The 21,342-nt window shown below is 45.6% G+C and overlaps 2 protein-coding genes across 2 annotated transcripts in view; one reads left to right on the plus strand and one right to left on the minus strand.

The window, feature by feature from the left end:
- Nucleotides 1-536: 536 nt before the first annotated feature.
- On the plus strand, nt 537-2,772 carry LOC140122745 (uncharacterized). Its single transcript, XM_072143910.1, has 2 exons — nt 537-1,359; nt 1,465-2,772. Exons 1-2 carry the CDS (start codon nt 1,264-1,266, stop codon nt 2,770-2,772), a joined length of 1,404 nt encoding a protein of 467 aa, XP_072000011.1. The 5' UTR covers nt 537-1,263.
- A 9,642-nt stretch (nt 2,773-12,414) lies between these two features.
- The window catches only part of LOC140122993 (vomeronasal type-2 receptor 116-like), a 37,898-nt gene continuing 28,970 nt past the window's right edge, over nt 12,415-21,342 (minus strand). The window contains exons 4-6 of the mRNA XM_072144243.1: nt 15,852-16,070; nt 14,271-14,394; nt 12,415-13,393 (exon numbers count right to left, since the gene is read on the minus strand). Coding sequence (XP_072000344.1) covers nt 12,477-13,393; nt 14,271-14,394; nt 15,852-16,070 — 1,260 coding nt within the window. The 3' untranslated portion in view covers nt 12,415-12,476. The remainder of the gene's footprint in view (nt 13,394-14,270; nt 14,395-15,851; nt 16,071-21,342) is intronic.

Genomic DNA, 21,342 nt, shown 5'->3' on the forward strand with positions numbered 1-21,342 from the left:
CCAGATTTGTTCGTTCTCGTTGTGGCGTGGTTATTCGCCACAGGCAGCTGGAAGGAGACAACGCGGGGCTCATGTTGGATGATGGCGTTCACCTGAATGACATTGGTCTTGATATTTATCTTTCAGGGCTTCAGGACACTATCGAGAGGGCCTTGTTCCTTGTTTGTGGGGGTCGGAGCACAGTGTAGGGGTACACTGTTCTCCTAGTGGCCTATGGCGGAATCCTTGACCCTCTCGGGAATGAGATCAATCACCTGACGAATCAACTAGGACATGCCCCCGGGGAGTCGGGGCTTGGCATGCGAGGTGGTAATAGGAGGGTCTCGGGTTTCCCCATTTGGACCAACGGTTAATTTGTTTAAAGGTTAAAGCTGTGGCCGACCCCCCATTTTTATCCCAATTTTGAGTCCGTGTTTTTTGTCCGCTTGCCGGGTGGAAAGTTGGGGTACTGTGACGTTAGTACGGCCAGTCCTCAAATCCTAATCCCCTGGTGATCCTAACATGATAAAGATCATTTCCATAGCGTCCCCCATGACGGCCCCAACTGGAGGATGACCCTTGACCTCTGTAGGGACAGGAAGCAGAGAGGTTAAATACCCCACCCCGGCATCCGTACACCAGTGGCTTCCTGTCCCTACACAGGGCAGGGAGTAGAGAGAAGTCTCTCCTCATCCCCAGTAGTTGGGACGGTGAGGGGGGACCAGTGTGGCGCAGGGAATCGTCCCTTACCCTAAGGCAGTCTCGGCCTCGATCGGACTTCGGTCCTTTCCTCTGCCACAAGACAGAGATGCCTTCTTCTCCGGCTCTGCCCGCGGCTCTGCGCAGCTAAGGACACCCGGAGCGTGTCCATCGCGGCGGTCACGTGGGCCGGCCGCCGTCCGACTCTGGCGACGACTTCCGCCGGAAATGACGGGACCGGATGTGACGTCACGATGGCGCGACCCGGAAGCAGGAGCGTGGAGCGGTAAGCTTGAAAAAGCAGGTATTCACGTTGATCTGAGGTCTAATAGTCGCACTCTGGTCCTGACGAGAGTAGTCGCTAGAATCGGACGCTATTTTGAGCATTTTCCAGCCAACAAGGTCGGTTAACATGCTGTATGGTTGCCTCATATGTGTCATATGTGTTATATACAATTCAGGTCTATATAGACATGTGTATATCTTTCTTAGGGGCTTGTGCTGTGTAACCCTCAAGATACCTCAGGTACTCCTTTGTTATATTCCACTTGATTAAATGTCACAGTCTATCTCACATTTCTATAAATGTTTAGGCTTGCTGATATCAGTGGTCCCACAATTGGGAATATGGAGACACATGGCATGGAGGCTTCAAGTCTGGACCTCATATCCTTGAACCCTGTAAGTAGGGTCAACCGGGGATAGGGTGGTGGGTCACCCACATGTCCCTATATTTTCACATGAGGTGTCGGTTATGGACTAATTACCTCTCCTTCTCCTTGGCAGGAGCCCAGGGAAAAGGAGAAGGATAAAGGGAGAGCTAAAGATCAGTCCGGCACAAAGAAAACCACTTCCAGAAAGTGTAATATGTGCTTAGAGAAACTCCCTACGGACTATAAAAAGCCGGTCTGTAAAACCTGCGTAGATAATCTACTCAGAGAAGAGAGAACCTCATTTGTGGATGAAATGCGTAGCTTTATCAGAGAAGAAGTTAAAACATCTATAGCATCATCCATAACAGCTTTCATACCTCAGGAGCCTCCACATAAAAAACAAAGAGTTATAGAATCCATGTCAGATTATACATCAGACTCAGAAGGGACCAAGGAGTCTACGGATATGGAGCCCGGTCCCTCAAATTCAGCCAGTAAGATGGAGTCGAGATATTTGTTAGCATCCGAAGATCTGGAACCCTTACTAAAAGCTATGAGGGATACCCTCAAAATTGAGGAAATAGAAGAGACCAAATCTATTCAGGATGAATTATTCGGACTTCTTAAAGTTAAGAAGAGGCGAGTGTTTCCCATAAATGACACTCTTAAGGAACTAATACTAGAAGAATGGAGAGAACCGGAGAACAAAATCTCCATATCTAGAGAATTTAAAAGTCGTCTGTCCTTTGATGAAACAGAAGCCAAAATTTGGAACACTACCCCTAAGGTAGACATCCAGGTCACAAAAATGACCAAGAAGACGGACCTCCCGTTTGAGGATGCAATCCAGTTAAGAGATCCCCTGGATAGAAAGGCGGACAGCCTTCTAAAGAAGACATGGGAGTGTGCCATGTTAAACCTAAAATCAAATATTGCCACAACATCCATGGCACGGACTCTCTTTCATTGGATTACCGAACTGGAGGGTCATGTCAGAGACGGTACTCCTAGGGAGATGCTATTGAGTACAATTTCAACATTGAGAGCAGCCACCGCCTTCATCGCAGATGCCTCAGCGGAAGGAGTTAGAATAAGTGCCAAGGAAGGGGCACTATCAAATTCAGTTAGAAGATCACTTTGGCTTCGCCAGTGGACGGGCGATTTCAGATCGAAGTCAAAATTATGTGGTATTCCATTTGAAGGGGAATACCTATTCGGTTCCGAACTTGACACGCTGTTGGAAAAAGCGGCAGACAGAAAGAAAGGGTTTCCGGAATCCAGAAGTAACCAAAGAAAGCAGCCCTTTCGAGACTCTAAGGACAGAAAACAGCCCTTTAGAGGGAAAGGCAAACAGGGCAGGTGGAGCTACCCTAAAGGAGGGAGAGGAAGGGGCTTCCTTCTCAGTGCCAGCAACTCGGCCCCAGCGTTTAGAAAACAATGACGCCAGGGTGGGGGGAAGACTATTGAAGTTCCACTTCCAGTGGACTCAGATAACATCAAATCCCTGGATACTAAGTATTCTTCGGGAAGGTTATCATCTAGAACTAACCTCTCTTCCCCCCAGAAAATTTGTTTTGACAGAGCAGCCCTCAGGAAACCTCTCAAACTCGCTGTGGTCAGAGATACAAAAGCTCATTCAATTGGATGTCATCATCCCAGTACCTCAGACACAGTTAAAAGAAGGACACTACTCTCCCCTCTTCTTGATAAAAAAACCAAATGGCTCTTTCAGGATGATATGCAACCTGAAGAATCTGAACAAGTACATACGATATCGAAAGTTCAAGATGGAAACAGTGAGCTCGGCAGCAGTTCTGATCCAACCAGGAGCGTCTATGTGTACGATAGATCTGAGGGACGCATATTACCATGTGCCAATACATCAAAAATCTCAAAAATTCCTCAGATTCGCAGTACGATCACCTTGGGGAGAAGAGGTCCACTATCAGTACAAGGCGCTGCCTTTTGGGATTTCTTCGGCCCCCAGGACATTCACAAAGATCATGATCGAGGTGATAGCTTTCTTGAGGCGGAAAGGGATTCTAGTCATCCCCTACCTGGACGATCTGTTACTGGTGGCCAGTTCGAAACAAGAGCTTATACACCACCGAGATTTCACAATGAGGATCCTTCATCAGTTAGGATGGATAATAAACCTGGAAAAGTCCAAACTAAACCCAAGTACAGAGGTTGTGTTTCTAGGAACGTTATTAGATTCGATACAGCAGATGTCCTTCTTACCGCCAGAGAAAGCAATGAGACTAATGCAACATGTCATATTGTTTCAAAAAAGAAGTCATTGCACGATAAGGGAAGCCATGAGGATACTGGGCCTTATGACATCTTCCATACAGAGTGTACAGTGGAGCCAGAGTCACACCAGAGTCCTTCAAAGTTGGATATTGGCCTCCTGGGACAAAGATCCCCAACATCTAAATCAAAAGGTCCAGATTCCGGAAGCTGTCAAGCAATCCCTGGAGTGGTGGATAGATACTTCCAACCTGGGAAGAGGGATATCATGGCATCCCTGGCCAGTGATAAATATCCGGACGGACGCAAGTCAGTCAGGATGGGGAGCGGACATAGCAGGCCTTCCCGTTCAAGGTCTTTGGCCGTCCTCAACCAGATCCCGTTCCTCGAACTTCCGAGAACTGAGAGCTGTTCTAGAGACCTTAAGAGCAAGTGCTCAAAGCCTGAGGGGAAAACATGTAAAAATTTATTCAGACAACACCACCACGGTGGCTTATCTCCGTCATCAGGGGGGTACCAGGAACCCCGATCTCCTCAGTCTTTCAGACGAGATATTCATCTGGGCAGAAACCAACATCCGCTCTCTTTCAGCCACCCATCTAAAAGGAGAATTGAATCAAGTAGCGGACTATCTCAGTCGTCAGACGATAGACCACAACGAGTGGTGTCTAAACGAGAACATCTTTTCAAGTCTCATACAAAAATGGGGACAACCAGTGACAGATCTTTTTGCCACCAGCAAAAATACAAAAGTTCCTCATTTCTTCTCTCTGGATCCAAATACTCCGGTTTGCCAAAGGGATGCCTTCAGCCAGTCCTGGAGCGGACCTCTAATGTACGCATTTCCTCCTATACCTCTCATAGCGAGAGTGATTCAGAAGATCAGAGAGGACCAAGCAAAGGTTATACTCATTGTTCCCTGGTGGCCAAAGAGGAACTGGTTTCCATGGCTAGGAAAGATGGCATTGGAAGGACCTGTCATGCTGGAACCTCTAAACAACCTTCTGTTCCAGGGTCCAGTGTACCATCCAGATCCACAGGCTCTCCGGCTCTCGGCTTGGATCCTGAAAGGCAATTGCTGATATCCAGGGGACTATCAAACAAGGTAATTTCCACACTCAAAGCGAGCCGCAAACCAGTTACCCACAAAATCTATGCCAGGATATGGGGAAGATTTGTGTCTTTTTGTGGCAGGACTCCTCCTAACCAAATGTCCCCTAATGTCTCACAGGTGCTCGACTTCCTGCAAGCAGGGTTTGACAAGGGCCTTAAGACGAATTCCTTAAAAGTCCAGATTTCAGCCCTCAGTGCCTTTTTCGACACCCCATTAGCCGAAAATAGATGGATCCAAAGGTTTGTCAAAGCTACGGCTAGACTAAGACCTCAAATAAAACAGAATATCCCCAATTGGGATCTTTCATTAGTACTGGATTATCTCACAAAAATACCGTTTGAACCTCTGGAGTCGGTCAAGCTTAGAGAGTTAACGCTAAAACTCACCTTTCTCATAGCCATAACAACAGCTAGGCGTTTGGGTGAGATCCAGAGTTTGTCTATTAAAGAACCTTATCTTAAAATATGTGAAGATAAGATTGTACTAATGTTAGATAAAGCCTTTACTCCCAAAGTAGCTTCATCTTTTCATCGTAACCAAGAGATTATTCTGCCTTCCTTCTGTCAGAATCCAAAACATCCCAGAGAACAGGAGTGGCATACGCTAGATGTCAGAAGATACCTGCTACATTATCTGGAAGTCACCAAATCCTGGAGAAAAGACAACAACATTCTCCTACAATTTAGAGGAAAGTGCAAGGGCAGAAAAGCTTCAAAGGCATCCATCGCCAGGTGGATAAGAACAGTCATCAAAGAAGCTTATGATGCCAACAACCTGGACATTTCAGGGACTATTAGGGCCCACTCGACCCGAGGAGTGGCAGCCTCCTGGGCGGAAAAACGGGGCGCCTCGTTAGAGGACATATGTAGAGCAGCTACCTGGTCTACTCATCTAACTTTTGCCAAACACTATAGGCTAGATGTTCAAAGTGCTAGAGACCAGTCCTTCGGAAGGAAGGTCTTACAAGCTGTTGTCCCACCCTAATTATTTATCTGGTACATCTCCAGTTGGGGCCGTCATGGGGGACGCTATGGAAAAGGAGAATTATTCTCACCGTTAATTCGGTTTCCATTAGTCCACCATGACGGCCCATATATATTTCCCACCCTGTAATTTGGAAAAAGTTAAAATTGCCTATTTGTTCTGTGTGCATCGATAACATACAATAAATGGGTTGCATCCAAGGCCGGTGTAGTTATTTAGAAGCCACTGGTGTACGGATGCCGGGGTGGGGTATTTAACCTCTCTGCTTCCTGTCCCTACAGAGGTCAAGGGTCATCCTCCAGTTGGGGCCGTCATGGTGGACTAATGGAAACCGAATTAACGGTGAGAATAATTCTCCTTTTTTAACCTTATACTTTGCAATTGTCCTCAGTTTTATCTGCTTTTTCTTCTATCCCAGCATCAGCTAGGTCAGTGTAAAATTCAGATTTGTGGGCGTGGTCTAAAGGCACCCAGCTTTCCCATGCTCTTGGTCACTGAACGAGCTGTGTGATGAGCCACATTGATTGCATTGTTATCAGCCAGCTTTCCCAGATCCACATCTCAAGAGGGCGCAGGTGGCATCTCTGCAGTCACACCCGGCACAGGTATACCTGTGTACCCACTATCAGCCAGAAAACAAAATTGACACAGCACTTCTCATGTATCCAATACAAAGATGAAGTGTTCTTTATTCAAAGAAAATAGCGACGTTACGACATATTTGGGCACAATGCAGAATATGGGAAACTGCACTGAAAGTTCTCTGCCAGTGTATAAAGTGCTCTGCCAGTGTATAAAGTGCTCTGCCAGTGTATAAAGTGCTCTGCCAGTGTATAAAGTGCTCTGCCAGTGTATAAAGTGCTCTGCCCGTGTATAATGCTGGGGGAAGAAGATACATTAAGATTGTGCACCAGAAATAATGTACAACATCCCTGCCAATGCGCATGACAGAGGAGTAGTTGCGAATAAGCCCCTTGTACCATCCAGTACATATAGAGGTAATTGTGCAGCGGTAGATTCTGCCTGGGTAGGCAAGGGTTAAGAATGTTTAATGTTTATCATCCAATGATGTTCCATCTTTGTAACTAGAGTGTGATTGGAGAGTGAGATCACTTGACCAGGGATTAACAAAACCCTTAGTCAGGGGAAGAGTTAGAGGAGAAGGCCAGAGCTTTGCTACCAAGCACAAGATCTAGAGTTCCAGAAACCTCTTAGAGCACAGGCCTTGGATATTAGCTCCTGACAGAGTGTCAGATCAAATCCAAACTAAGTGATTAGAGACCGCATGTACCTCACACCTCTAGTGAGCTCACACAGAACAACCATGACAAAGCTGCAGCTTCCAGCATTGGACACAGCTACATCCCAGCCTGCATCTTTTTCTCCAAGATCACTCCCAGTGAGACCACTATCTGTATAGAATCGTTTGGCCTGTTGCTGCTGTTGGTTTGAATAAAGAAGTGTAAGTTATTTTTTGCAAAACGTTGCCTCCATCTGGTCCATGCTACGGCTGCATCACCATAAAGGGCACCCCCATCTATCCTCCAGGGACTCAGTCTACAGACACTAAGGGCTGCCCCAGGGAGAACCAGTTCCACAGTACTCTCCCTCATCTAATTTCTTGCATACACCACCTGCTGGAGACCTTCCAGGCTGTGGGACTGCCCTCGGTCCCCATACCAAGCACCGTGACATCAGCGTGCCTAGGCCCCAAACACCAGCCACTCCGGTATTCTGGGCCCCAGCTGCCTCCAGGCCCTAAGAAAAGGCTAGGCCCTGGTGGGGGATGTTGCAAGTGGCGTCACGAACAGGATATCTACTTCTGTGCCTTATACTGGCACTATAGACTGTCCTTTATTGAAAATACTGTGCTGACTAACCCTGCTGCCACCGGGTCTAGACTAAGTTATTTTGTACTGTTTTAGCATTTACTGTGTTATATTGCTGCCACGTGCTGTTGAGCTCCGCTCAAGCACTCAGGAGGTTAATCCCTAAGAACTTTGTCAGCTCTGCTACATCCGGCGCTGCAGCGCCTAAAGTGTTAACCTCTGAAGATTGTGGCGCAGCAAGGAGCTCCAGCCCGCCAAAATCCACAATGGCGGGAAGTCCCAGTGACTCAGCAAGCTCCACCCACACGTGAATGGCGCAAACCCTGCCTGCTGTAGCGCTGAGGAAAATTAACCCCACCAAAGTCTTTGACTCCACCCTCTGGCACAAAGCAGACTTCCTACCACATCTCATCGCAAGAGGAGAACTTTTGTGGACATACCTGCCAGCAGTGATGGAGCACCATGGACTACCCGGGCAATATTCACTGCCTCTCCTGGCTACCATGCTGGTACCTCAAGCCCACGTTGAGGCACCACGTGGGTAGGCCCTGATTCCTGCTCCGGAGCCAGCTCCTGGGCCTACTGCGGCCGAAGACATCCTCACCGCTCCCGATGGTGCTGGCGACCCTCTCACTGTTCCTGCTCCTGTTTTGGCACCTGCCTGCCCACCTGTGGAGCCCGGGCCTGCATCGGAGAAGAAGCCTGCAACACCGTCACCCCCGCAGCCGCGGGGCCGAGGTGAGGCCCTCCGCCAGCATCTCAGAGACACTGTCTCTAATCAGCGACGACGAGAGAAGGAGGCCTAGCGATTCATGCCTGTGATACCCCAAGCGGTGACCCACGTGAGTGCCCCAAGTACTATGATTGTTAGCACAGGTCCCACCGCTATCCATGGCCAGCTCCAGAGGAGTACCCCGGCCGCCTCTCCCACTGCAAGTGCAAACAGATCCCGTGGGTCCTCTGTGGTGGGTGGTGGCCCGGCAGATGAGCCCTATCCAGAGGCTCCGATGAAAGCTTTACACCGGGCAGCCGCCTACCAGGGTTGTGATGACCCGGCCCAAGAAGATCTGTAGCTGGAGGGAGCTGCGACGCTGCCACAGACTTTCCTTGGACTCTCCCCCTTATTTATTTACTCCAGTCAACAGACTTTCCTTGAACTGCTTACCATTGTTATATGCTATGTTAGCATCAACCTCTGCTGACGCAGAGATCTCTATGGAGGACTCTGTTCCTCTACATCTGGATGAGACCCTTCATCTGCACTTTTCCACACATCAAGGGCTGCACCCAGAAGATGAACTTTTCCTTAAAAGCCTTCTGAGAGACTTTTAGCCAACTGCCATAGAGGAAAAGTTGCTAACAACTTTGTTTTGCACTGAATGCCTTTCCTTTTCAGGTACGGACATTTTGTTTGCACTATCTATGTTTTCCACAGGAAAATGGACATTCTTGCTATTGCTACTGTGATACCAGTAACGTTTATGTAACGTTTGTAACGTCCATGCAATTTACCCAATGGGCTGCTAAAGCCAATGTGTGTTATATAATGTTTGCACAACTGTCATTTATTGTCAGTAAGTTTGCATTTAACCTTTTCATAGGCTTTGCAGGACTGTGGTATGGCTGTGTTGGATCGTCTTTATATTTACGCCTCAAACCGAAGCTTCATAAGTTATGGTAGTCTGTAAACCGCAGGTCTTTAGGGGAGCGGGGGTGTTCAACCTTAGAAACACCTAAATGCCATACAGACAGGGTAAGACCATCAGACGGCAGGTAAAAGTGTACTGTATGTATTGCATGTACTTTAATGTATTACTATTTGTCGCCAAGGAAGAAGTGTTTTTGAACAAATAGTCAGGCCTTGGTGCAAGGAGTGGATTACGGGAAAAGACACCGCACCTTTTCCCACATACAGTTGGTTTAAGGGTGTTAAACATCTTAGAATCACCTTAAATACCCTAGAATCACCCATAACATCCTGGAATCACCCATAACATCCTGGAATCACCGAAAACATCCCAGAATCACCGAAAACATCCCAGAATCACCCATAACATCCCGGAATCACCTTTAACATCCCAGAACCACCTATAACATCCCAGAATCACCTATAACATCCTGGAATCACTGATAACATCCCAGAATCACCCATAACATCCCACAATCACCTATAATATCCCATAAACACCTATAACATCCCAGAATCACCCATAAAAAACCGAAATCACCTATACCATCCCCGAATCACCTATAACATCCCAGAAACAGCTATAACATCCCAGAATCACCCATAACATCCCGGAATCACATATAACATCCTGGAATCACCTACAACATCCCTGAATCACCTATAACATCCCAGAAACAGCTATAACATCCCAGAATCACCCATAACATCCCGGAATCACCTACAACATCCCAGAATCACCTATAACATCCAGGAATCACCTATAACATCCCGGAATCACATACAACATCCCAGAATCACCCATAACATCCCGGAATCACCTATAAAATCCCGGAATCACCCACAACATCCCAGAATCATCTATAACATCCCAGAATCACCTATAACATCCCGGAATACCTATAACATCCCAGAATCAACTATAACATCCCAGAAACACCTATAACATCCCGGAATCACCCATAACATCCTGGAATCATCCATAACATTCTGGAATCGCCTATAAAATCCCAGAATCACCCACAACATCCCAGAATCATCTATAACATCCCAGAATCACCTATAACATTCCGGAAACCCCTATAACATCCCAGAATCAACTATAACATCCCAGAATCACCTATAACATCCCAGAATCACCCATAACATCCCGGAATCACCTATAAAATCCCGGAATCACCCATAACATCCTGGAATCAACTATAAAATCGCAGAATCACCCATAACATTCCGGAATCACCTATAACAGTGATGGCGAACCTTTTAGAGCCTGAGTGCCCAAACTTCAACCAAAAGCCACTTATTTATTGCAAAGTGCCAGCGCAGCAATTTAAGGAGTAATTTATTTTATCCTTGTTCTTTGACAACTTTCAATCGTTCAGCCTCCTAAAGACACCAATGCAGTTGAAAGGAGGAGGGCAAATTCATCTATCATTGTAGGAAGATTCTGTAGGAAGATTCTTTGAGTTCTGTCTGGGGAACTTCATGCTGGGGTGATGGCCTGGGTACCCACAGAGAGGGCTCCGAGTGCCGCCTCTGGCACCAGTGCCATAGGTTCGCCACCACTAACATCACGGAATCACCTCTAGAAGAGCCAAAGCTCTCAGTAATATTCTGCCTATAGTGTCTCATCATCCACAATCCAAAGGCGTCCATTCCCCCTCTCATCCATATACAATTTTACCCCCTGCCACAGCCCGTTACTCATTCTATATTTCTCCCATCCATAATTGCATATAATCTTCCACTTATCGCATATATTATACCTTCCCATATCATTATGTTTATAGATCTGTTTTTACACTCTTTCTCTATGTTATATATTTTCTGTGCCATTATTTCATCACTCCATTATCCTGCCATCATTGCAGATCACCCTCACATACTGCGCCAATCATCTCATTCCTGCACTGATGCCACTAATTATTCATATCTAGCACCGCCATTGCCCTGCTAGCTGCAGTATACACGTAGACTACTAGAGCGAGAAACATCTCCCATGCCCCCTACAAGTGCCATCATCTTCCCTGCGGATGCGCTTCTCGTCCCTCCCTCATACGCCTGCGTATCACCGCTTGCGCCTCACTCTTCTCACATATATATTAGTGGCACCTACAAGCCGCCGACTCTCCGCTCACAGTAAGTGCACTGCATGCTCCTAATCTTATTCCTCGCCTACCTCTCCTCATTAAGTCCATTATGGCCCCAGTACCTACTGTTACAAGCCGTACTGTCAATGGAGGTAAATACACCCACTCTGCTCCTGATACCTTCCTCTGTATTTCACTATACTTTATTACATTACATTCTCATAATAACATTCTCTTAACATTTTCAGCATTTTAGAACATATTCCATCAAATCCTTTTTTGTAACCAATCGTCTTTATATCATTTCTATCTTGTATAGTTGGGGATTTGTGTTTTATGCCTGATGAAGACACCGATCCAGCATTGAAACATGCTACTTTAGTCATAAAAGAAATCCATGTTGCCTCTTACCCACCGTCCTTCTTCTTAGTGTTGAGTGTGTCTTACCTTGTGCCCTCATTTTATCCTAATCTTTTCTCATACCCCACTGGGTATCTAGCTCGTTGGTAATGATACACATTTTTTAGGCGCCAGCTCAATATTTTCTCCACATGGTCTTTTCTTGCAACTTTTGCATCCACTTTTACCTGTGACTTCATGTGATCAGATACATACATGGGGTAGAGTATGTAAATGTAACTGGGTAAATGACCTTAGATGACATTAAGAGCTGAATGCTAAAAAGAGGCATGGGACATGGGGAGGAGTATATGGGAGGGGCCGGCTGATGACAGATAAAATAGAATAAAGTTGATTTATGTGGAGGTGAGGGAAACTATTTTTAGCTAAAAGAAGGCTATCAGTTAATAGGGCTGTATGGGAACCTGTCAGTAGCTGTATTTGTAAAAATGTGGTGACAGGTTCCCTTTCAATTTAAAGGTTTAAGATGAACTTTAATTATGTTTGTGCCAAATACATTTGTTGCCAAACCACACATTGTAGCAGCAAAGGGATGCAAATTGTGAAATCTGTGGTTTATTCTGCCCCTGGGCCTTACATGGACCAGACTATTCCAGTGTCACTGGATACCTACTTCAATTACAGGACCGACACAGATCCAGACAATAAATGTTTATTTCATCATTACAAATCAATCTGTGAAATTGGTAATAATAATAATAATGTCATCTCAGCTTTAACTAGGGGCCGATCATCATGCTGGCCCTGGTCCTCTTTATACAAGACTTTAGACTATTTTTTAAGATTCCTGCCATTTATTCTTACTATTAAATTGGATTTGGTGTTCTGTTCTGGTCTCAGGAGAATAATGTAACATTTGGGAACAAAAATGCAACAGAGAAGACCAGAGCTGGATGTCAGGATGGCAAAGACCTCCACAGCCACCATGTACTTCCCCTTGGTGCTGAGATAGGCCGGGATGAAGGAGATCCACACACTGCAGAAGACCAGCATGCTGAAGGTGATGTACTGAGCCTCGTTGAAGGTGTCTGGAAGTTTCCGGGCTAAATATGCTACAATAAAGCTCAGGACAGCCAGGAATCCAATGTAGCCAATGGACAAGTAGAAAGCTACGGCAGATCCCTCATCACATTGTAAGATTATCTTCCCAACCTTTATCTCAGTGTTATGATCTGGGAATGGTGGAGAGAGAGACAACCAGAAGACACAGATCAATAATTCACCAAAAGAAGACACCAAGAGCACAGAATTTGCAGTATGTCTCCTGAGCCACCTCTGTTTCCAATTAGGTTTAGTGACCCGAAAAGCCAAGATCACGGTCACTGTTTTGGCCAAAACTGTAGAAACAGCTATTGTAAAGATGTTCCCAAAAGCCACTTGTCGGAGGAGACAGGAGATCCGGGTTGGACATCCAATGAATAGAAGAGGACAAGGAAAAGTGAAGATGAGTGAGAGGAGAAGTATGAAGCTCAAGTTGCGATTATTGGCTTTGACAATGGCCGAGTCTTTGTGTTTTATGAACATCCACAAGATCCCGGCTGTCAGGAGGCAGAATAGCAGAGAAATGACACTGATAGACAACCCCAGGAGGTCACTGTAGGACAGGAACTCGGTTGCTCTTGGGATGCAGGTGTCTCTTGGGTCATTAGACCAATGATCGTCAGGACACTTCAAACATTTTTCCATATCTATAAAACATATATCTCACTGAGTATCCTTCATTAAGATGCAGGAAACAAGGAAATATGTAAAGTAAGTCACCGCTGCTTTATGGTAATAAGTTCTAGGTTTCAAGCAATTCAGGCCTCACCACCTCTCTATACCTCCCCCCCCTGCAGGGCATTACCTTCACAATACTTACTCAAGGAACCATTCATAATGATCGACATTTGTGAACATACACCAGAGGATTCTTATAAACATATTAGGACCCTGCATCGGACATCCCGACAATTTCTGTTTTGCGCCGCTGGGACAGGGATTTAAAAGGGGTTTTTGGTGCACGCGATCGGATTTTGGTGCACGCGATCAGATTTTGGCGCCGTTTTTCTTGCGACACAAATCGGGGGGACCGTCGGACGATCCAACGGATTCGGACAAACTGTGGGATTTTACTTCAAAATTGTGTCGTAATCCATGCACTGACATACACCCATTGGGGCACATTTACTTGCGTGATCCCCAATCCGGATTGTCCGACGAGGATGAGCTCTGCTGCGATTCACTAAGAGTGTGCGTCCGATATCCTGCATGTGTCACTTCCCTGCTCAGGTCCCCGGAGTTCACCTTCTTCTTCCCGGTGTATGTAAGTGCTTGGCTTGCGACACAATTTTTAAGTTAAATCCCGTGGTTTTTCTGAAACCGTCAGATCGTCCTACGGCCCTGCCCCCCGATTTGTGTCGCATGAAAGTCGGCGCGATTGTGCCAAAATCTGATTGTGTGCGCCAAAAACCCCTTTTAAGTCCCTGTCCCAGCGGCGCAAAATGGAAATCATAGTGATGTCCAATGAAAGTGCGGTCCACGGGGCCCTTAGTAAATGAGCCTCATTGTTTGTGCAATACCAACCTGTACCATTAGAGATCTCGCCTTCGGGGCATGGAACACAAACATAGCAACATTTCTGAAGACCTTTTACTTGAATTTTTTGGTATCCAGGAAGGCAACTGGTATGGCAGACGGATCTAGGCAGCTGGACAAAAAGAAACCTTCAGTAAATGATATGCAACAGTGGTTGATAAAATGCCTCTGTACGAATACGGCTTGACCAGTCAGATGTTCTGATGTAACCTACAACATATCTAGTGAACCCAACATGCTGAAGCTCTTGATTCCTAAAACTTAACATTCCCAAATCTCAGTTTTCCTAAAGTCTGAAGGAATCTCAGTCTCTTATTTTTATTAGTTTTATGCTCCTCGGGTCCTGTATTAGATCTGAGTATCAGCAGCCCCATGCCCATTCACATCCATGTCTACCTGAAATTCGTTGTTCGTGAAGCCCTTTCGTCTTATAAAGCAAAGTCTTAGATTCATTTTAGGCTTAAGCCTCTTCTGTTATGGATCTAATAATCCATAATGATTGTGAATCATCACCTCCGATTTGGTATGTGTTCTGCTGGTTCTTGTGTCAGGGCCAGGGACCAGGGGAGGATCCTCTGGTACTCTGGTGACCCAGCTCTATTGTACTAACCTAGGTGATGTTGGGTGATATATTCTATGATAAACCTATTTATTCCTTCGTATTTATGCTTGATTGTTATTTAATGTTAATCCTTTTCTCCAATGAGGTCAGTCATTGGTCGGAAGACTGGAATCCCCCCCAGAAAGGGAAGTTATAAACCTCCCCTCTGTCTAGTTTTCCAGGTCTGAGAGGTCCTGCAAATCAGTGAACATCACAAGGCCTGCAGAGACCAGCAGCCTGCTACTGTCTCCCCTGAGAGGGCTTCTCCTCCATCAGGCTGGCAGCTCTGCCTCTTTACATAGAGCCTGCCTAAAGATGCTGCCCAAGCAACTCAACCATTGTCCAGCCCCAGGATATAGGACCAGGGCTGTGGGCTATAACCAGACTGCATCCAACCCCCAGCTACATCATTGACCAAGCAGGAAGGACCTTCTCCCTCAAACTGCTACTGTTGCTGAGTGAATAAAAGAGACTGTGAGACCTGTCTCTACGTGTGATCCCTGGCTGCCGCTAACATCACGGGCCTCCCTTCACTTCATCTTCCGGCGATCCCTTCACCAGCAGTGCCCCAGGGAACCTTTCATCATATCACGGCCTCCCCCTCTTCTTGCATTGCCTCACCAGCCCAATCCAGCATGTTCTCTTGCACTAAGCTACCCATGATATGACTAGCACTAGGCCACACATCAAGCCAGGCATTCAGGTCCCAAGGAAATCCAGCTGCCCCACACCTAAGGTCAGGCCGCGTTGGGAGGACTTTGTAGTTGCAGAGATTTGCATTGCAAAGGCTGAAATCCACATTATGAATCCGTATTAATTGATATTCTAATCCTGCAGAATAAACATTTTTTACACTATTGGAATTTTCATAGCAATGAGAATTGTCCCCGATGCTGTTACTGTAAGTTGATGCTGGTTGGCCCCCACTGATTTTAATGAGGCTTAATACAAAGGTCTGGGCCACGTACCTGAGAGAATTTTGGAGCCCACGTGATGGCGCTGCTGTTGATGTGGAAATGGTCACTGCTCTCCTCATAATGACCCACTATCTGCGTGTGAAGGGACATATTGGGAAAAACCACAAAGTTCAGGATATCAAACTTGGCAGGAAAGTTTCTGACTCCATTAAAGTAAACCTCCTCCCCTCCGGGGGTCTTAAAGTGAATGTTGTTCAGATATCGGTTGAGCTACAAATAAGAAGGGACATCGTTTAGAATCCTTCCTCTAATGACTTCAATTTATTGAATGCAAAAAATATTTGGAATAAAGTGCTGGCTGCTCCCATATTATGCCACAATGTCTTATGTTAAAGGGGTCGTCTACTGTACCCCCAAAAATGTCAGAAACTCCATTGAGTGCTATGTAATGGCAGAGGGAAAGGTCAAATATCTCAGGGTAGACTTGAACCTGCACTATGATGCCTCCGACTAATTCATCCTACGGACCTTAGGAACGGACGTCACAGATTTTACTTTACTAACAAAGAAATCAGAGATTTTGTTTATATAATTTTATTGTTGGATATTTTTTACATCTCCCCTTTTACGTTTAAGCTTCTCCTACTTGAGGAAGACACTAAAAACGTTTTAACTTAAAGGGCTTAAAGGGGCTGTATATAAAATAACAATGAGGGGGCTGTATATATAATAACCATGAGGGGGCTGTATATAAAATAACCATGAGGGGGCTGTATATATAATAACCATGACGGGGCTGTATATATAATAACCATGAGGGGGCTGTATATATAATAACCATGAGGGGGCTGTATATATAATAACCATGAGGTGGCTGTATATATAATTACCATGAGGGGGCTGTATATATAATTACCATGAGAGGGCTGTATATATAATAACCATGAGGAGGCTGTATATATAATAACCATGAGGGGGCTGTATATAAAATAACCATGAGGGGGCTGTATATAAAATAACCATGAGGGGGCTGTATATATAATAACCATGAGGGGGCTGTATATATAATAACCATGAGGGGGCTGTATATAAAATAACCATGAGGGGGCTGTATATATAATAACCATGAGGTGGCTGTATATATAATAACCATGAGGTGGCTGTATATAAAATAACCATGAGGGGGCTGTATATACAATAACCATGAGGGGGCTGTATATACAATAACCATGAGGTGGCTGTATATATAATAACCATGAGAGGGCTGTATATATAATAACCATGAGGGGGCTGTATATATAATTACCATGAGAGGCTGTATATATAATTACCATGAGGGGGCTGTATATATAATTACCATGAGGGGGCTGTATATATAATAACCATGAGGGGGCTTTATATATAATAACCATGAGGGGCTGTATATATAATAACCATGAGGGGCTGTATATATAATAACCATGAGGGGCTGTATATATCATTACCATGAGGGGGCTGTATATATAATAACCATGAGGGGGCTGTATATAAAATAACCATGAGGGGGCTGTATATATAATAACCATGAGGGGGCTGTATATATAATAACCATGAGAGGGCTGTATATACAATAACCATGAGGGGGCTGCATATACAATAACCATGAGGGGGCTGTATATATAATAACCATGAGGGGGCTGTATATATAATAACCATGAGGGGGCTGTATATATAATAACCATGAGGGGGCTGTATATATAATAGCCATGAGAGGGCTGTATATACAATAACCATGAGGGGCTGTATATAAAATAACTATGAGGGGGCTGTATATAAAATAACTATGAGGGGGCTGTATATATAATAACCATGAGGGGGCTGTATATATAATAACCATGAGGGGGCTGTATATATAATAACCATGAGAGGGCTGTATATATAATTACCATGAGAGGGGGTGTTTGGTATGATAAACCAGGGAATATTTTAGTTTCTGAATTTTGAATTCTGTCACATGAGTTCACTGCAAAGGGGCCAACTGAGTCTCTGTCGCCCAGGGGCCTACTGATACCTGGAGCCGACCCTGGTTGGAACAAATGCAGAAGTGTTGTTGGCAAGATCATGTGTGAGGGTCTGCAGTCAGGTGCAATCTTCACAAGTAAATGACATAAGTAAGTTTAATTAATTCCCATTTGTAAAACTTTCAAAAACCTACGGTAACCACATTCTTTAGGGTTGCGCATGCACACGAAGGGTTAGTCCCACTTCCCCCTTAATTGGCCATTTCCCCCCTCACACTACCTTCCAGTGTTGCCAGTTCCGGTGTGAGCCAAGTGAAGGCTCCTCGGCATCTCTCAGCAGATCATGTAGGGCATTTGCCAGGGCATACACCGCAGCGTACACATGGAATGTAACCCGAAAGTTCTCCACGTCGTAGAAAAATCTATCAAGATCACAGATGTTCGATGTCTCGTTGCTCAAACTCTCGGACATATCCATGAAATTCTCCGGCAAGCAGTTAAATGTTTCTCTCCACATGTTTCTCAAAGTTATGAAGTTGTTATATTTTTGAGCGTCGGTGGCAAGAAGAAAACTCTTCAGCCCGGGGATCTCCACTTTGTGCAAACTCAGCATCAGAGAGCCATTGATTTGGTTGATTAAAGCTTCGTTGAGGAAATTTGGGAAGGAGAAAAGTGAAATGAAAACTTTCCTATAGTCTTTCCTCCATATCATGTCGGTGAATGATACTGGCTCATCCAGGTTGTTGTTAATAATAACGGCGGTACTTGTGGATTTCTCCACCACCGTCCTATAGGTCTTGGCATTTCTATTTTGCATCTCGTAGACAGTGATGATAAACTCAACACAGATCCCGTTCTCCCGTAGCGCCTCCTTCAGCTCGGTGCTAGAACGTTGACTGCCTTCATCCTCCGAAGAGATGATCCCCACCCAGGTCCAGCCAAAGTGTCTCAGTAATGATACAAGAGCTTTATAATGAGCTCTGTGATTAGGAAATGTGTGATGCAATGTGGGAAATCTTACGGCATCTTCCGAGTGTAAATTCTTTATGGCGTAACTTAGCTGATAAAAACATTCAAAAAAGAATTCAAGAGTCAAGAAGGTCCCATTCCGGAGATGCTGCACCGTACACAAGTCTACATCAGCGTATTTATATGTATAGATCACAAGGTTGAGGTAAAATCTTGCACTCAATATTCCGAGTGTCTAAAAGATCCAGTTCGGCGCACCGTTTCTGGATTTTTTTTTACACTTTTTTATTTCTAATGTTAAAAAAAACTATAAAAATAAACTGTGATAAAATGACAATAAAATAGTTGTGGGGAGACGCGTTTCGTACCAGAACCGGGTACGTCATCATGTTCTTCTGTTCATTTGTTGGAGTTGGATTTTTGGCGCTGGGAGTCTGAGTCTCTGCCCCATTTATGATGATATGCGACATTTAAATTACTTTTACCAACTTTTTACCATAACACAGAAGATTCAGGAGACTGTGGGTTCACTGAGGGCAGCCTTGTGAACTATAACCTTTAACTGGATTACCCTATCAGTAAACCTGCTACACTTTTGGGCACATTTACTACGGGTCCGAACGCCATTTCCGTTTTGTACCGAATTCCCCCGGGTTTTTGGGGCGCATCGGCACCGCGACAGAAATCAGGGGCCGTGGCCGTTGGGCAACCCGATGGATTCGGACAAACCACAGAATTCAAAAACGGAATTGTGTTGCAAGATCAAGCACTTACATGCACCGGGAAGAAGGTGAACACCAGCGGACCTCGGGGCAGAAGCGACGGATGCAGGAACTCGGGCACAGGAACTTAGTGAATTGTGGCAGACCCGAATCCTCGTCAGACAACGCACCGCGGGGATAGCGACAGGACAGGTAAGTAAATCTGCCCCAATATCTGATCCAGGCAGCCGGGACCCAGTGGGGTCTTCAGACCCCTCACAGGAACAAGCCCCCCGCCCTCGCCAGTCCTCGTGGGTCCTTCCGCTTTCTCTCTTCGGTGCACACTGAGGGTCACCATCTTATCATAGTGACCGCTATCACACAGCCGGGACATTTAAAAATTTCCAGATATTGTGGTTTAAATTCTCTAATGTGAGAGCATAACACAGTCATACAATCCATCACTGGTTCCAGGACTTGTTGGGACAATAATCCTGTTTTTTTTAGGGGAAATACCCATCTCCGGCCTCTCCTACTATGTTGTGATGTAACACAGAAGCTCATGAGTAATACAAACAGAAAACAGTTACTGGGGGCTGTGTTACTATTGGTTACTGGGGGCTGTGTTACTATCGGCTACTGGGGGCTGAGTTACTATTGGTTACTGGGGGCTGTGTTACTATTGGCTACTGGGGGCTGTGTTACTATTGGCTACTGGGGGCTGTGTTACTATTGGTTACTGGGAGCCGTGTAACTATAGGCTACTGGGGGCAGTGTTACTATTGGCTACTGGGAGCTGTGTTACTATTGGCTACTGGGGGCTGTGTTACTATTGGCTACTGGGGGCAGTGTTACTATTGGCTACTGGGAGCTGTGTTACTATTGGCTACTGGGGGCTGTGTTACTATTGGTTACTGGGGGCTGTGTTACTATCGGTTACTGGGGGCTGTGTTACTATTGGTTACTGGGGGCTGTGTTACTATTGGTTACTTGGGGCTGTGTTACTATTGGTTACTGGGGGCTGTGTTACTATTGGCTACTGGGAGCTGTGTTACTATTGGCTACTGGGAGCTGTGTTACTATTGGCTACTGGGAGCTGTGTTACTATTGGCTACTGGGGGCTGTGTTACTATTGGCTACTGGGGGCTGTGTTACTATTGGCTACTGGGAGCTGTGTTACTATCGGCTACTGGGGGCTGCGTTACTATTGCCTACTGGGGGCTGTGTTACTATTGGCTACTGGGAGCTGTGTTACTATCGGCTACTGGGGGCTGCGTTACTATTGGCTACTGGGGGTTGTGTTACTATTGGCTACTGGTGGCTGTGTTACTATTGGCTACTGGTGGCTGTGTTACTATAAGCTACTGGGGGTTGTGTTACTATTGGCTACTGGGGGCTGTTACTATTGGCTACTGGGGGCTGTGTTACTATTGGCTACTGGTGGTTGTGTTACTATTGGCTACTGGGGGCTGTGTTACTATTGGCTACTGGGAGCTGTGTTACTATTGGCTACAGGGGGCTGTGTTACTATTGGCTACTGGGGGCTGTGTTACTATTGGCTACTGGTGGTTGTGTTACTATTGGCTACTGGGGGCTGTGTTACTATCGGCTACTCGGGGCTGTGTTACTATTGGCTACTGGGAGCTGTGTTACTATTGGCTACTGGGATCTGTGTTACTATCGGTTACGGGGGGCTGTGTTACTATTGGTTACTGGGGGCTGTGTTACTATTGGCTTCTGGGAGCTGTGTTACTATTGGCTACTGGGAGCTGTGTTACTATTGGCTACTGGGGGCTGTGTTACTATCGGTTACTGGGGGCTGTGCTACTATAAGCTACTGGGGGCTGTGTTACTATTGGCTACTGGGAGCTG

This window comes from Engystomops pustulosus, chromosome 3, assembly GCF_040894005.1.
Source record: "Engystomops pustulosus chromosome 3, aEngPut4.maternal, whole genome shotgun sequence".
In the NCBI taxonomy this organism is placed as follows: domain Eukaryota; kingdom Metazoa; phylum Chordata; class Amphibia; order Anura; family Leptodactylidae; genus Engystomops; species Engystomops pustulosus.